The sequence below is a fragment of the Macaca fascicularis genome, chromosome 8 (genome assembly GCF_037993035.2).
Source record: "Macaca fascicularis isolate 582-1 chromosome 8, T2T-MFA8v1.1".
NCBI classification, from domain to species: Eukaryota; Metazoa; Chordata; class Mammalia; order Primates; family Cercopithecidae; genus Macaca; species Macaca fascicularis.
Genome location: NC_088382.1, coordinates 142,215,368 through 142,233,394, shown reverse-complemented (window position 1 = coordinate 142,233,394; position 18,027 = coordinate 142,215,368). Strand labels below are relative to the sequence as shown.

General features: G+C 38.2%; 1 protein-coding gene across 5 annotated transcripts in view; it reads left to right on the top strand.

Annotated features, from left to right (window-relative positions):
* The window catches only part of DNAAF11 (dynein axonemal assembly factor 11), a 95,174-nt gene that overhangs the window by 66,436 nt on the left and 10,711 nt on the right, over window positions 1–18,027 (top strand). For all 5 annotated transcript variants that reach the window (XM_065519640.2, XM_065519639.2, XM_073999470.1 and 2 more), the window contains exon 11: window positions 15,445–15,526. In XM_065519640.2, the coding sequence (XP_065375712.1) occupies window positions 15,445–15,526 (82 nt within the window). The remainder of the gene's footprint in view (window positions 1–15,444; window positions 15,527–18,027) is intronic.

The window sequence follows — 18,027 nt, the reverse complement described above, 5'->3', positions numbered from 1 at the left end:
TTCCCTAGTGGGAAAACTCTAGGAGACAGTGCTAAACACATACCTCAGCACAACCCTACATAAGGGGCAATGGAACTGGGACATGTGTGCACCAGCTCCTGAGGATCCTTGGTTGATGGCCGCTCCCTGTTGTGGGGTGGTAGTGACATTGATGTTGGTACTTATTATGTTAGGAGGCAATCGTCAAGCATGAAATGTTTTATAAGGAACCAGAAAATACAAAAGTGGTTTAACATACTTGAAAATGAATGAAATAAAAAATTTTTTAGAATTGAAATATGATACATTTAAAATTTAATGAGTGGATTTAACAGCAGATTAGAAATAACTGAAGAGAGCACTGCTACACTGGAAAGGAAGAAGATTCAGAATGAAGCATAGAGAAAGAAAATATTAACACAGACCCTAAGAACATGTAGAATAGAGTGAGAAGGTCTAACATGTTTAGTTTAGTTAGTGTCATATGGAGAATAAAGGAAGAATTAGTAGAGATAATATTTAAAGAGATAATGGCTAACTACAGGATTTATACTTAGGATTTTTACATGTATACCCACTGCACAAACTGAAAACATTTTGTATGCCTTCAGTCTGGGAGATACTATGCTATACTTTTTATGAATAGAAAAATAAAATTGGCTTGGCCCCTGCCCTGAAAGACTTTACCACCTTCGGAGATATATCTACAATTATGACTATTTAGCAAAAATTGTATATACTCTGTGATAAACAATTTAAACAACTCACTTTCTGCAATAACCCTGTAACCTAGGGATTTTTATTATCCAGATTATTTAATGAGGCTTGCTGACGTTATATAAATTTCCCAAGGTCATAAATAGATGTGTCATGTCATAGAAAACACTAGATTGGGGTCATTAGTTCTCTTCTTTCAGAATCCTCTAATAAATGTGATACTTAGACACACCATTTAGGCTCTCGCTTTTATCCTTATACCAGTTAATAATAAACACAAAGACATAGCCACTATTTATTGAACATTTACCATGTGCCACACACAGTGTTGAATACTTTGAACATCTTATGGAGTAGGGGTGATTATCCTCATTTTGCAGAAGAGGAAATGAAATTCTGATGTTGCCTTAAATCATAGGGTATGTTTCCAAATGAACACAAACAATGCCTCATAATTTTCATCTACAGCCAGATTACTTTTGGATCATTAGCAGCTTAAACTAGTAAAGTGCTTCACCTTTAAAATTTTGTTCCCAGTATTTCTACTCTAAAATAAGGAAGTAGTTTAGGGTATTTCATGAGTATCAGTATCTTTGCAGTCTGTATTCTCCTGTGAAATTCCCTCCCAACCCCACTAAGAAAATTGTTGAGGATCAAATGTAGATACAATGAAATGTATCCTTTCTTCCATGATTCCTCATACCACTTTAATTGGAAGACACCTGCATAGTTACCCGGCTTGTTGTCAACTGGGAGACAAGGAAATACACATTATTTCCAGATAATTGTTTTCTTCAAGGTTATAGAGAAGCTTCTTTTCAAAATCGTGGACAGCTTCTCTAAAACCTTGCCTAGCCTCCTCCTGGACCAAGGGGTTGTCTTTTTTCTGTGTTTCCTGGAAGTGAAATAAACAAATGTCACTTAAATAATGAAATTTATTGCTGTCAACTTCATACATTCTTGTCAGAATAAACATACAGTAGATACCAGATGAAGGTCAGGCCCTAGCTGCTCAGAAGGTAAGTCAGATCTCACCAGGAGCTCCCTGCACAGCTGACCTTGATCCAAGAATGGAATCAGCTTTGTGGGCACTGGAAGCTCACAGGCCTCCTGTTGTGAGGTGAGGCTCCTAGGTATGAGGGAGGAGGGCTCCTCAGGGCTACACATAGGGCAGGTGGTGCTCTCAAGAATGGCAGTGCTCAGTGGGCTCTGGGGAACAGCCACATTTTGATACAGACCCATCAACTGCATCTTTCTTGTATTCTTTATCTCCATGAATCTGTATACGGTTATTTTAAAAATAAAATAAGAGGTGACCCAAGGCTAGCTCTCCACTGGTCAAGTGCTGTCTCTGTCCCTGACTGCAAAGGCTCCAAACACTGTCTTTCTGTGACTTGGTTTCATAGCTTCTCCAGAACTGCAAAGTTGACACTTAAAATGGGCTTTGTTCCTTCTTCCCATTGGCCAGTGGGGGTGGGTGACAGGTCATTCTTCTTATTGCCAGCAATGGGGAGGAAAACATAAGATAATATCAGACAACAATTCAAGGTAACCGGGAGAGGCCATAGACTGTGGCAATCCCCTGCACAGCTGTCCCTCGTCGGACAGATCTCACCACAGTCCCTTCGAGACTGGGAACCAGGCTGATGCCCCCATCACTCTGGATCCTTACAGGGGGCAACAGGAGAGGGAGTATTGCTCTTTGTTTCATTCCAGTGTTTCTGATATTGAAGCTTTCTCCTAGGCAGTGAGGCTAAAGTAGCCTAGGCAAGTCAGCCTGATTATTTGCTCACTTGATCACCTACTGTGAACAACGCTACTGTGAGTAGGAGAAGCCTCAGGTCCTGGGTACTTAGCCTGCAGTCAGACAGAGGGGTTGACTTCAGGATGTCATTTTTTTCCTGAAGCGCAAAACCCTCTTCAGCATCTTTACAGACTGTCTCTAGCAAGATTGTAAAAGAAAATTTTCTTTTCATTTTATACGTTATTCTCAGTCTTAATGTTTGTCCTAACTTAATAAAATATTTTCAGTTTTAGACTGCAATGTGTGAATGATCTTCTATGGGGGGAACTGTCAGAAGAGTGACCTTCCAAGTAGAAAATAATTTTGAAGGAATCAGTTGATAGTTAGATTTGTTCTCTGGTTACTCAAGACCATATAACTGCCTTGTGTAACTGTCAGTGTTGATTTTACATATACATATCAGTAACTGCATCTTTACAAATTTTCCTCATAATATAAATATTAGCAAATTATGGGCCTGAGAATCAATGACATTTTGTATGCACCTGCCAATTGACGGGCCACATAAATGCATGGTGAGGATGGACTTCCTATCCTGCCATTTTGCTGATATCCAGCCTCAATAATTTAAAATGGTCAAATGGACCCATGACTTCCTTGTGTAGACCGGCTCCTCCAATAGTCCTCCTTGTCTCAGAAAATGGCGCCATCAACTGATACCCAGTTGTTCAAGTCAATGATTAGGAGGCATCCTTAACTACATCTTGCGGGCATCACTACCAAAATATATCCTGAATTCAGTTACTTAGCACCACTCCCACCATCACCTCCCATCAAGCCAGTGTCCTCCCCCAACTGGACTACCTTGGACAGCCTTCTCACGGTTTGCCCTGCTCTGTTCTGTCCACTCTTTGATACTTTCTCCATAGGGAAGCCAGAATGCCCTTTTATTTATTTTTTTTGTTTATAGTTGAGTTTTAAAATATTTTTTCTTTCCTATTATGAAATTATTACTGTTGAAATACAACAAAATGTAAAGAAAAAAAATAACTCAATGGTCCCACTATCCGGATAAACATTTTGTTTTGTTTCTTTTCAGTCTTTTGTCTGTGCTCAGGTATAATTATTTCAAAGTGATTGCTATTTGTTTACTTTTTAAAGAAGTAATTTTTACAAAATAAAAAATGTACATCTTGCAAATAATAGCTTTATTCCCTTGTTGAAACCTACCAATGACTTTCCATAGCACTTGAAATATATTCAGACTTCTTGTTGTGGCCCAGAAGGCTGTGTACAAGGTAGTTTCTGCCTATGTTTGTGGTGCCTTCTTCCATTTTTCTCCTCTCATATTCTGGACACAGCTTTTTTTTTCTCTCTCTCTCTCTCTCTTTCTGGAACACAGAGGATTCTAATAAGGTTCTGAAACACAGGAAGTTCTAATAAGATTCTGGAATACAGAAGGTTCTAATAAGGTTCTAGAACCTTATTCCCACCGGCAGGACTTTTGTGTTTTCTGTGCTTTTTTTGTTAAAAGCATTTCTGCCCCTCTCTCTGTTTGTACCTGTATTAGTCTGTTTTCACATTGCTATAAATAAATACCCAAGACTGGGTAATTTATAAAGGAGAGAGGTTTAATTGACTCACAGTTCCATGTAGCTGGGGAGACCTCCAGATCACGGTGGAAGGTGAAGGGGAAGCCAACTTGGACCACAGCAGCAGGAGAGAGAGTGTGTGAGACATCCAGAAATACTACCATTTATCAAATCATCAGACCTCATGAGAATTCACTCATTATCGCAAGAACGTCATGGGGAAACTACCCCCATTCTTGGTACCAATTTCCTATGTTAGTCCGTTCTCACACTGCTCTAAAGAACTGCCTGAGACTGGGTAATTTATAAGGAAGAGAGATTTAATTGACTCACAGATCTGCATGGCGGGGGAGGCCTCAGGAAACTCACAGTCATGGTGGAAGGGGAAGCAGGCGCATCTTACATGGCAGCAGTTGAGAGCGTGTGAAGGAAGTGAAGGGGGATCAGGTCTCCTAAGAACTCCCTCACTATGAAGAGAACAGCCTGGGGGAAACCGCCCCCGTGATCTAATCACCTCCCTCCCTCCACACAGGGGGATTACAGGTCCCTCCTTGACACATGGGGATTACAATTCCAGGTGATATTTGGGTGGGGACACAGAGCCAAACCTTTTTGTATAAAATGGTTTTTATACAAACCAAATTGAGCCAAACAGATTTGTATAAAAAAAATACAAATCTGTTTCCTTTGTGTTATGCAGGTTTGGGCTCAAATATTACATTTTTAGAGGGACTTTTATTTTGAATACCAGAGCTAACATAGCCAGTCACAATCTCTCAGTCATCTTTCTCAGCCATATTACTTGGTTTATTTGATCACAGTATTTATTACTGTATGAAATGGCCTTATTTGTTAAATTTTGTGTGATTTGTCTTTACCTGTCGAAATGTGGGGATTATGAGAGAAGAGCCTCGATTCAGCCAATGAGTGGAGTAGTACTTGCCTTCCAGTAAATAAATATTACAACAAATAAATATTAGTTGAAGAATGAAACCTCCAAAGCTTCTTATTCATTCCTTATCATGCCTTATCTGATTTTTGAATATTTTCTGTTAGCCAGTGATTTGCTTATTATTTTATTCTGCTTATTATTTGTAAAATAAGCAGAAGTTTTGGCTTTGGTGAAATCTCATATGTTATTTTATTTCTATTTTGGTGATTACTTCCTTTTTCCTATTTATGACATCTTTAGCTTTAAAGATATTCTCCCACATTTTCTTTTAGAAGCTTTACCATTTTAGCTTTTACCTTTAAGTCTGGGATTCATTTCAGATGGGTTTTTATGTATGGTATGTAGTAGTGGATAAGGGCCATTTTTTTTTTCCCTTATGGATTTGAAGATCTAGCCCAAAAGATTTTACTTTCCCCATTGAGTTGCTTCAGCACCATTGTCAAAAATCAATGGCCTCATAAAGAAGGGTCTATTTTTAGGCCTGTATTTTTTTTCCCGTTGATCTCTTTATCCTTATGCCAATACTACCCTATACTAATAATTTTAGCTTTATAATACACCTTTAAGGCTGCAATTCTTACGGTTTGTTTGTTTCTTTTTGATGATCATTTTGTTTATTTTTGTATCAGTATATAAATTTAGAAATCAGTTTATCAATTTTCATACAAAAACATTGTTGGGATGCTAATTAGGATTTTATTGAATCTGTAGGTCAATCTGGGAAGATCTGACGTCTTAACATTATTAAGTTTGCCAATGTATGATCATGAGGTGTCTCTCTATGGGTGTTCTAAAATTTGTTTCTCAACAGCAACTTGTCATTTTCAAGGTAAAAGTCATTGGGCATTACATATATATATATGTACATGTATATATATATGCACATATATATGTATGTATATATTCTTTGAAGTTTATTATTTTTATCTGTCAGAAACTTCTATCGTACTGAACTGAGCTCAACAGAAAGTTTGTAACACTTACTTTACTTGATTTCTCCATTGTATGAGATATTGTTGGATTCTCCTCTTCCTTTTAATCTTGCTCTTAGTTTTATATAATCATGTACTCCTATTCTTTCTTCTACCTTTCTGTCCTTTCTTTTGCAGTCCTTTTTTGTAAGTACATCTTCCTTTGCTCATTTCTTAAATGTTCACTTTCTTTTGTGTTTCTTATCCAACTCTCCTCATTCTTACCCTCTCCTGATTGATCTTATCCATTGAATTGACTTCGGTTACTTCCTAAATATGATGGACTTTTAAATATGTATCTGCAGGATTTTCAGTTAAAATCTGAACTCTATTTCCCTTCCCACCTTACTACACCTCCCAAATCCCTTTTCTTAATGAATATTACCATCATCCACCCACTTGATATCATCTTTGTCATCTCCCTCTATCATCACTCTTTACATTCAAGTCTGCTAGATTTTTACCTCCTTCATACCTCAAATTCATTCTTTCTCTTTAATGCCAGTGTCTTTGTCTTGGCAGAGATAACAATTATCTCTTACCCTATTACTACAATGGTATTATAAATAGACTTCCTCTTTTCAGATTTTATTTCAATATATACTTTGCTTTCCAGCAACCTTCCAAAAGTGCAGACTTTATGGTGCCAGTTTCTCCTTTTATGAAGCCTATTAGTGGGGTCCCTCTCATCTTTAGAATAAAGTTATAACTGCTAAAACAGCCTACAATTCCTGCATGCTGTAGACCCTGCTTACATCGACAACCTCAGCTCCTACTGTCTCCCCTTCTAAAGCCCATGCACTAGGAATATGGAACAACTTACAGTTCCAGGAACTTGCTATTCTCTTTTACTTTTGTGCAAGTTTTCCTTCTCTGTGAGAGGCACTTTTCCTCCTTTCAACTGGATATTCCTTTTCTAGCTCAGATAATGCTCCCTTGGGAAATTTCCCTGAGCCCCCAAAGCTGGGATATGTCTGTCCTTGATGCTCCTACAGCACCCTGCATTTATTCTCTGTCTTATTGATCTCACTGCCCTAAAGCTGTGTGCTGACTTGTTTTCTCTTCCATTAAACCATAAGCTCCCTGAAACAAGAACTGTGTCTAGTTCAGTGGCGTGTTGTAAGTACTCAAAAAAATACCTGTTGATTGAAATTGAGTGAATTAATGAATATTTTAAAATAAAATTGGAGGATATTGGCTATTTGGAAAACATTAGTTCGTCAAATACACCAGACACCAAAATAAATTTCATATGGATTTTAAAGAATTGAGTGTTATTTTAAAAGCATTAAGAAAATAAATAAAGATAAATATCTACTTTCATTCTTTAAAGGATTTTCTAAACATAAAATAATTTCAAAAATCACCAAGGAAAAGCAATAGTTTTAATTATTTATAATCTACAATAATTAAATAATTATTTCATTATTTACAGTGTAAGAGTTGTATGTCAAAACCTACCATTCAGTAAATACTTTTTGTTCACTTGCATTTCATCTGTGTATTTATTCAACAAATAATTGTTGAGGGCTTACCACGTGCCCAACACAGAACTTCCTGTTCTCATGGAGTTTACATTTTAGTGAGGTAAAATAAACAAGTTAAGATATATTATTTTTAATGCCGATATGTCCCATTGCCAGAAAAAAAACCACAAAAGACTAAAGAAGGATAATATGTATAAATTCATAAAAGTATTTCAGAAAACAATTAAAACTCTACTAGCAAGGTGGGAAACGACAGTTACAAAAGAAACACAAAAGATATGAGAAATTTCCATTATATATTATAATAAAATATTATATTTTTTCATGTTATTATCAAACATTTAAAAACTTTTTACTGCTTCTTATTTATTTTTAAATAGATAATATATATTTACAGGACAGAATCCAAAAGCATTAAGTAACTTACAGTACAAAGCAATCCTTCCTTTCATCTCTCTTTCTCAACCATCTAGTTCTTCTTTCTAGAAGCAACCACTGCTGCCAAATTTAAAAAAAATTTTTTCAGTTCAATGCTAATGAGGGTTCATTGAAAGAGTACTCTCATAAACTGCTAGAGAAAATAGGAAATGATTTAATCTTTTTGGGAATAAAATTACTGACATATATCAAGCCTTAAAATGTACATTATGACTTAATAAATCTAAATTTGGATTCTCTCCTAACAAAATAGTTAGGTATATCATACAATATACAATTTATGTACATGGGTAGACACCATCATATAAGAAATTGGAAACAATCTAACTATTCAAAACCAGTCCATTAAATGATAGTGCACACATAAAACAGAATATTACACAATTATTATCTCTCATCTGTAGATCAAAGTATATAATTTTGAATAGCAATGTAAAATATTTCATCAGTGCAGTGACCATGTTTTTCTGGTTCATCCACAGCATCCCAGCTCCTAGAACAATTTCTGGAACACTAATAGGCATCTTGTAAATGTGGGTTGTATAAATTAAATTGCATCCAGAAAAGCCTGGAAGCTGCAGTATCAGCTAGGACTGTTTTCAAAACTCATCTAATCTAAGAATCACCTGGGGAGAGCTTGTTAAAAACTAGATTCCCAGGCCGCTATCTGCAGATTCTAACTAGAAGATGTGGGAATCTTGTTTTAATGACCGCCCCAAGGTGTGAGAAACACAACATAAATAATAAAGGGTCTAATGAGAAATCAGGAAACACTTGAGTATTGAAATGTATACAATACAGGATTTATAAGGGAATTTATTATTTAGGAGTAATTCAGGAAGAATATTACACAGATAACAGGAGATTTGAGAAGCCAAAGAAAGGAAAAAATGTGTACCATCAGGAAGTTACCACCATTCCTGCGACAGAGGGAGAAGTTGGTGTTGGCAGAAAGCAAACACCAAGGTCACCTGGAAAGGTCACCTGGAAGAAACCAAAACTGCAGTAGCCATCTTGGGCAGGGCCTGGAGCCACAGAGTAGATTCTACCACTGCTGGAGGAGTTGTTAATGCAGACAGGGATTGTGAAAGCGTGTAGGGTTCTTGGCCCTCCAGCTTCCCTCCATTGCCTCCCATTGGCCAGGCCCAGGTGGAAGTCAGTTAACATAGGAGGCCAGCAGGTTCTGTGGATAGTGATAGTGAAGCCAGCAGGGTTCTGTCTTCCTGTGATTTACAGAGCAGAGCAAAGACAGGGCAGGCAATGGATATGAGGACAGTCTCAGTGCCTGTACTATGCGTTAAGACACCATGTCACACCCATATGAAAATACTGCAAAGGTCTGCACTGAAGAGTGTAAAAATCATTTATTAATGTTCAGTTCATTTTAAGAAACTATCCCCTTAACTTCCATGATCTTCCACTCTGGGGCAATTGTGGACAATGGATTGTATTTCATGCAAATGACCCCTTTTAAGAGGATATATAAATGCTAAGTGATCTTGAATGCAGAGGCCAAGACCTACCTCCTATGAGACAGTGGTCTGCTAGAGAAATGGTGGTCTATAGGCAAACTAAAGCCCAACAGAACAGCACAATTAGCCAGTGATTCAAATGTGTGAATTTGTAGAATCTCTGTGATGGCCATTATGCACATTTAGACAGTTTCCCAACAGGATTGTGTGTCATGAGTATTTTCAGAGTGAGGTTGGGTGCAGGAACAGAAATTTGACTAAAATAGTCTAAAGAGAAAGGAAAGTATTTTTAGCTAGCTAGGCAAGAGAAAAAGACACTTTTCAAAAGCTATCACTCCACTGGAGTTAGTATTTTTGTTAACATCACACACCTTATCTAAGGAAAATAAGGATGTGTGTAAAATACTACTCTTGAGCTGAGGTAAGTAACTGTGTGACTTGGGAAGAAGGCATTGCAAAGTTCTCATCACCACTTATGCAAAGTCCAAGTGCCATGAAATAAATTCCCCCAAATCTCTCCTTTGTTCTTTAGCCTTCTCTCCAGCTACAGTCTGCCACATATTTCGTGCTAGTTTGTGTGGTCATTTACTTTCCTGTCTCTGCTCGTGCTTGTTTTCTCTTTCTGGAATATTCCTCATCTACTACATGACCTACGTCTTCTGGAAAATTCCTGCTTATCCTTTAAAATTCATATCAAACCTCACATCCCCCAGTAAGCCTTCTAATGGCCATTAGGCACATTTAGATAGCATCACAACAGGATTGATTTAGATTTGTGTCCCCACCCAAATCTCATGTTGAAATGTAATGCCCAGTGCTGGAGGTGGGGCCTGGTGGGAGACAGTTGGATCATGGGGTCGGTTTATAATGGTTTAGCACCATCCCCCTAGTGCTGTGTGATAGAGTTCTCTTGAGATCTGGTGGTCTAAAAGTGTGTGGCACCTCCTTCCCCTCTCTCTTGCTCCTCCTCCTGCCATATGAGATATGCCTGCTTCCCCTTCACCTTCTGCCATGATTGTAAGTTTCCTGAGGCCGTCCCAGAAGCTGATGCCATCATGTTTCCTATGTAGTCTGCACAGCTGTGAGTCAATTAAACCTCTTTTATTTATATATTACCCAGTCTCAGGTATTTCTTTATAGCAGTGTGAGAACAGATTACAATACCTTATTTGATTTCTGCTCTCTATCCTTTCTAGCATGGCTCCCTCCCTTGGGCTTCCATAGTAGTCTATGCATATATCTAGCAATTGTACTTTTTTCAGTGTATTTTAACTGTTTATGTATCTTTCTCCCTCATGAGATGATCAGGAATAATTTTTAATCTATCATTCCATATCTGCCTCTCAGTCCTATGCTTGGCATATAACAGATGCTCAGTAAAATTTCTTGGAGCAGATTTAATGGAGGTAATAGTTGAAACTGTGGGAGAAAGTGAAATCTCCAAGAGAAAGAGAAATTTACTGTGATTTTCATGTATACTTTTATTTAAGAAGCCAGGTTAAACTCACAGGAAAAAGTTAAAGTTGATTGATTTATGTTTTCTTTCTTAACAAGTATTCCTGATTGCATTCATGTCCTTTGTTCATTCCCTCTTAATTTACCAGTAGCATGTCTTCATCTGAAACAGAGTTATTGTTTGCTCATTTTTATTTAAATTCACTTAAATATTAAGTTAAACCATAAGAAATCATTTTTCATGGATCAAACATAGATATTGGCAATTTTTATGGTTCAACCCAAAGTATAAGGATTCAGAGCTAAGTAGCTTCGTTGCATCCATTTACTGTATTTTTACACAGCTCACATAGTCTATGTTTCTTGGTATGAGTAACTTTTATAGTTGATGTAGATCATCTCAATGCACGTACTGCCTCGGGATGTAATGAAACTTCAACCCAGGTACTATGTAAGTAAAAGTTGGAAAGTCATGCATCAGAAAAGCCTCAGAATGGACTTTTGTATTCTGTAGAAAAGTGAACTCTATTACTGCCTCCATGTTCACTCCCAACTTTCAATTGCATGGCTCTATGAGAGTTAAAATAATGTAACATTATTAAAATGTTAATTTGTTCCTTTATGCCTATCCCACAATTGAATTTTCAAGTAGTTGATTACATTTCTCTCTGTGGATTCAGGAAACCGTTAGTCTCACATTATCTAATTTACTAAACATATTTTGGCCCTTACAACTTTTCCATTAGTCATTCCTAAACACATTTAGCACAAATGAATAAGACGATATTTGATGTTAATGAGCATTGCTTCCTCGAGGCAGAGCAACCCGGGACTGCAGGTACAGTGGGAAACCAAATGTTAGGATTGCAAAACCTTGGAACACTGAACCTATAGACCTCTGCTTGGGCAAATTCGATCTTATCAGAAAAGGTAACCTACTATTAATATGAACGTTGACGTTAAGATGAATTTCAGTGTTATTATGTATGTTGGCATTAAGATGAATTTCAGTGTTATTATGAATGTTTGTGTTAATATTTTATTTACAGCTGACTCCTTAATTCCTTCTAACTTTTAAACTTAAAACAATCTTTGAAACTAAATGAGCTGAAAATACCTTTTAAAAGAAGAAACACATTTAGATTCTGGTGCACAGCAAATTCCCTGTGAATAAAAGTTCCAAATTTGTGATTCTATTTGCATTTCCATAAACACAGAGTCTTTGTGCTTATTATGTGACAAATAACAGTGTTAGAAATGGGGTGTTTTAAGACTCTAATTATGCATATGTTCCCATTCTCATTGGTGCATGTATTGAAATGTAAAGCTATACAAAACTTGTACTTTGGGTTCAAGAGCTTTCTTTTTTTTAAGCTGATATTTTAATGAATTTTAACTAACATTGACTTCATTTAAAGGAATTAAAATATTAAGAAGTTTAAAAGGTGCTAAGGTGCCACTGCTCCTTGGGAAGCAGATTCTGAAATGCAGATGAGCGTGCAAAATGTGTGTTAAGAAGTGTCCTGGGGGTCAACACCCGGAAAGGGAGGGAAGAAGCCAAGAGTGGGGAAAGGGAGAAGTTGAGCTGTGACGCAAGCCCGACAAAGGTCTCAGTCAACATCTCAGTGAGCTCCCTGGCTGACCTGAGTCTTTTCAATTGGCCGAATCAGGCACAGGGGAGTATCCTCCAGATCTCACATTGATCAGAGAGATTGGATTGTAGACCCCCAAGTTCTCACACTCACATGAGAGTTCCAGGTCCCAGGCATGGTAAGGAAGGAGCAGAGAGTTCCAGAACAGAAAAGACCATGTGGTCTAGACCACAGATGAATTACGGGTGGTTGGTACGGACAAGGTCGTTCACACCTGAAGAAGAATCCCAGTAGCCCATCACATGACCAACACACACGGGTTTGAAGCTGACTGTGGTTATGTTCCTATATCTCTTGCTAAATAAACATAAATTCAAATTAATTAAAATTTAATAAAAGCAAAACTTTAGTTTCTACATTGCAGTAACCACATCTCAAGTGCTTAGTAGCAACAGGCAGCTGGTAGCTATTGCGTTGGATAGCACAGAGCATTTCCACCAGAAATATTGAGATAGTAGGAAATATTGAAACACAGAATTGCAGAACATTTTGCTGGACAACACTGCTCCACATGTATTACACAGGCACATCTCTCAGAGGTCTTGCTGCCTCCCTGGGATACTTCCAGGAGGAGGCCCTTCCCCGCATTCTCTCTCTCCTTCTCTAAATCTAAGGAGAGTCTCTTTTTAATCTCCATAAAACATTAAGAAATACCTTCCCAATGCTATTTTTTACATTTATAATTGACATCTGATTTGGTTAACTATAACTGGAATCAACAGCAACTGAAAAGTGTTTTCATTCCCTTAAGAGAAGGGCAGGATATCAGGAAATATTTAGATTCATCCCACTCATTCAGTTAAAGAAAAAGAAGAAAACCAGTTGTTCTCATATTTAAACCATATAGACATTCATACCCTGCCACAGTAACATCCACAAATATAACATTGGTCAGCAAAAAATTAATGGAAAGCAATACAATTACATTAAGTCTATTTTAAAACCTAGAAAATACAACATTTTAGACTTAGCCTACTCCAAAATAAACCATGTTTGATAATACAAACCTGCTCCGTTGGGCAAGCCTTTCTGTGAGTCACCTTCTTTAATTATTCAGTAAACATTGTTTTGGTAGCTTTAGTTGCCAATTCTTCCATAGCATTCTTCTATGAGTTTTTGTAATGTGGACTGCATCGCTTTTGAAACATTTCTGAACAAACCCTTCTAGGCTTGGTATTTAAAGTTTTTAGTAGCATTCATTATTTTTTTCTTCTGGAGCTTCAGTAAAAGTCTTACCATCACATAAACCACTTGTGATTATTCTCTCCCAGTCTAGTGTTCAAAGCTGATATTGAAAGGGTGGAGCTGAAGATCTTTCCACATCACATATACACCCTCCCATGAGACCCATGGAAAGAGGAAGATATACTTCTTATGTTCATGGTCTCCAGTGAAAGGGAGCTGCACGACATCACACATACATACATGTGTTGCATTTTTACAAAATATAATTGAAAATTATACAACTGCACCATGTAAAAAAACTAGTCTGGCACCACTGTATGATGTTGACACAGGAGGACTGCCATCTAGGTGTGGGCATCCATCAGAGACCAAACCTCCCCGAGTTTGATGCTGCAGTCTCAGACTGGGAATCATTTCTTCATTGGTTCATTTATAATTTATTTATTGAAGCATACAGATGATAAACAATGGGCTAGGCTTTGGGGGTTTACTGGAGCCTAGAACCAAGAATCTCTAATTAAATAAGAAACAAATTACCCATGTATTAATATGATTAAGTGACCAACACTTCAGTATAGTAAAGCTTAGATAGGAGAATGTGGCTTAGTGTTAAGGCGAAATTGGGGCTTCCAATGCCCTTCCCAAATATATACTGTAAATCAAGATACATGCCTGAGCCAGTAGATGGGAGGCAGATGATGACAGACCCTTGAAGTCCAAGCCTAGTCTTTTCCCTAATCATTTGCGTGAGCCTGGATCACAGCTGTGCAGCACACCGAGTCTCAGGCAGAACAGAGAAAGGCAGATAGCCCTCACCCTTGAGATCAATGACCCTGCCCATCAGAGAGACGTGGCAGGTGAATGAGTCATTCCCCTGCCATAGAGAAGGGCCTGGTGAGGGTGGAGAGAGGAATGGACACCCACTCAAAGTCACTCTACTCCTTAAAAACAAAGGGCAGATGCCATATTGGTCAATGGACCCAGGCACATGAGAAGAGAGTTTTTAAACTTCTCTCCTCCTGCTAGCAATCCCTGTCTCATAGGAATGTTTAGGGGTGGGGAAATTAAATAAAATACAGTGTTGATATTGGTAGGTGTGTGTCTAGCACACCACTGGAGTCTGACAAGTAGCAGCAGGTTCTCTTTTCCTTCCCCTCTCTGATATCTTAGGAGTTTCTTGAGAGGAGGTATTGGGTCTGAATAATTTTTGCAGTACATTTGTTGAATGGAATCATTTTACTTATTGAGACTTCAACATGCTTAGCACTGAGCTTATTTAGTTTAAAAATGTTAGAATTATAGGATTTTTTAGACCAAAAAAGGGGCCTTTCAGATCGTAAACCAATTCCTTCATTTTACAGAGGAAGAAACCAGGGCCCAGTGAGCTGGGAGAATGAGGATTCAAGCTCCCATCTCAGAGTGCTTTCCACATTTCACTAGGAGCACCTCAAAGGCAGTGTTTCCATCACATCTGTATCCCCAACACCCCACAAAAGTATCTGGCATGTTGTTGTCTCTTAGATAATATTTGTTAAATACATTAATTCACCATATCTCCTGCTTGGCCTTTGACAGTTGTAGATAGCTTGTGGCTTTGCAAGACTATTATGATAGATACAATTCGTGATGTAACCTTCTGTACACTGCATGTAAGGGCTTCAAGATTGAGTCTTTCATGGAATATGTAGAAAAAAAATTAAAATGTTTTAGTATCTTTTAAAATACATATATGTATGTTTTTAAAGGTACATCAAGGAGTAATGCACCACGTGGTGTGTGTTTCATTTTTATTTTAGGTAGGAGAAGTAATCACAGGTGGTCAACGAGCATTCACATCTGTGAAAACTACCTCAGACAGGAGCAGAGAACACATAAATACAAGGTACCACCCTCCCAGTCTGTCCTTAGCTGTATGATATTGTTCTCTTCATTGTCATTTGTTGGTTGGAATGCAGCTTCCAAAATTATACAATTATTTAAAGTTCTGAGATGATTCATACCATGAATGTTAATGTTTGTTTCCCAAACCATAGACTCTTGCTTTGTAGGGCTCCTGATCCCTAAAATCAAATCTGTGTATATACAGGTCCCAATGTGTCGTCATGGTATAACATGACTGGTAATGTCAACACCAATGACGGCTAATGTTTACCAAGTGCTTGCTTCGTGTCAGGTGCTATTCTGTGTGGTTTACCCATATTCACACATTTAATCCTTGTAATTTTTATGCTCAATTTCCAGTTAGGGGAGCTGAGGGAGGGAGAAATTTAGAATGTACTGAAGGTCATGTAGCCGTGACATGCTGGGACAACCTCGCTGGTACCGTTGCTGTCACTGCCTCCCTTTTAAGATCTGTGTGTCACTCCACAGACGCCTCAACTCTCAACGGTACTAGGGCCCCTCCTGTCAATCTCCTGACTGTTGGTCATTTTCTGGCCTTTGCTTAAATTCCTTTCCCAACAGGACCCTCATCCTCTCAAGACAGTATTCATTCCCTTCTTGGTATCCTCTACTGTTAGACAGCCTCTCTCTGTCTCTCTTTGATTCCTAAGTGAAGGCCCAGGCTCTGCTTCCTGGAGACCGTCAAAACCAAGCCAATCTCCCTTAAGCAATGACATCCCATAAAGTAATTTGCACAAAGCTCTCCCCTTTCTCAGTTCTTCTCTAGAATGAGATCCCAGTTCTTCCAACTGTCCTTCTGCTTCTTATGATTTTCAGACTCTTATCATCCAGATGGTAAAATCTATTTTGAAGTAAGGCAAACTATCTTTGTGATACAAATGTATATGCTAGAATTACCATCATAAAAATACCTGAACAAGAGCTATATTTATGTGTTGTATAATAAAGCAGTCAGGCACTGGTATGTTCAAAGACAACTGCTGAACTTTTGTAGAGATTTTTAAACATGGGATTTGTTTGAACAACAGGTATGCAATTGAATTCCTACTGAAAAACGGGTTGCTGTTTTTAACCTTGGAAATCCACTCTATTTCCCAGCTTAGTGATTTCCATTGCACATACAAGATTCACGGGTATTATGTCTATTATGAATATTCACAGTCATAATTAACCCCCAGCAGCATCAACACATGGAAAGAGTCTGAATCTAATTTGTGAGGAATCAGCAATGGAAAGTCAAATCATTGCAAACAGTTCAGAGCTGGTTTTCAGACCCCAGGAAAACTATCATTACTGTGATTACACTTGAGGATTCAAGATGTCTTAGCACGATTCTTCATAGCAGTCCCTCCTGTGGTATTTTTGCGAAGCCTTTCTTTTTCATTTTGATGACTGAGAAATGATCACACCACAATCACATATAAAATGCCTGTGGGAAGGTAGTTGTGTGGTGCTCCTTCATCACTGGCAAACTCTATTGTGCGCGTTATCCCAGCCTCAGGCCGGGCAACCGCATTAACCAAGCAGCTGCCCGTTCAAGCTGCTCACGGGAACTGAGATCAGGCAGGATTGTTGGTTTTAGGCAAAGGACTATGGATGCAGCGGTCCACCGGGAGGGCCACAAGAGGCCCCTTGACCCTCTCTTGGCAGAGTGGTTTGTTTCTCATGCTGGGGAGAAAGTGAATGGAGGGGGAAGAGAAACTGGGGTAGGGTTTTATTCATCAGGGCTGGAGGGTAACACTCAGTGACCTCTTGTGCCCTTAACACTGTAAAATGAAAGAAGATGCACAAATTCCTCCAAATGAAGGGATTTATTGAGTGCTGACTCTGCTACATAATGTTATGTGTTGTCTGTCTTTCATCTTCAAGAATAAAACTGCAGATAAATACTATTATTTATAATTTACTGAGATTGAGAGATGGCATTTGCCCAAGATGTTAAAGCCGGTAACATCTGAACCAGGATTATACAACCTCAGACTTGCCTCCTTCTTCTTCTTCTTCTTCTTCTTCTTCTTCTTCTTCTTCTTCTTCTTCTTCCTTCTTCCTTCTTCCTTCTTCCTTCTTCCTTCTTCCTTCTTCCTTCTTCCTTCTTCCTTCTTCCTTCTTTCTTCTTTCTCTTTCTTCTTCTTCTTCTTCTTCTTCTTCTTTCTTGTTTTTTTATTTATTTATTTATTTAATTTATTTATTTTTTTTTTTTTTTTGAGGCAGAGTCTCGCTCTTATCAAGTGCAGTAGCAGGAGGCTGGAGTACAGTGGCAGGATCTCGGCTCACTACAACCTCTGTCTCCCAGATTCAAGCGATTCTCCTGCCTCAGCCTCCCAAGTAGCTAGGACTACTGGTGCCTGCCACCATGCCTGGTTAATTTTTATATTTTTAGTAGAGATGAGGTTTCGTAATGTTGGCCAGGCTGGTTTCAAACTCCTAACCTCCTGTGATCTGCCTGCCTTGGCCTCCCAAAGTGCTGGGATTACAGATGTG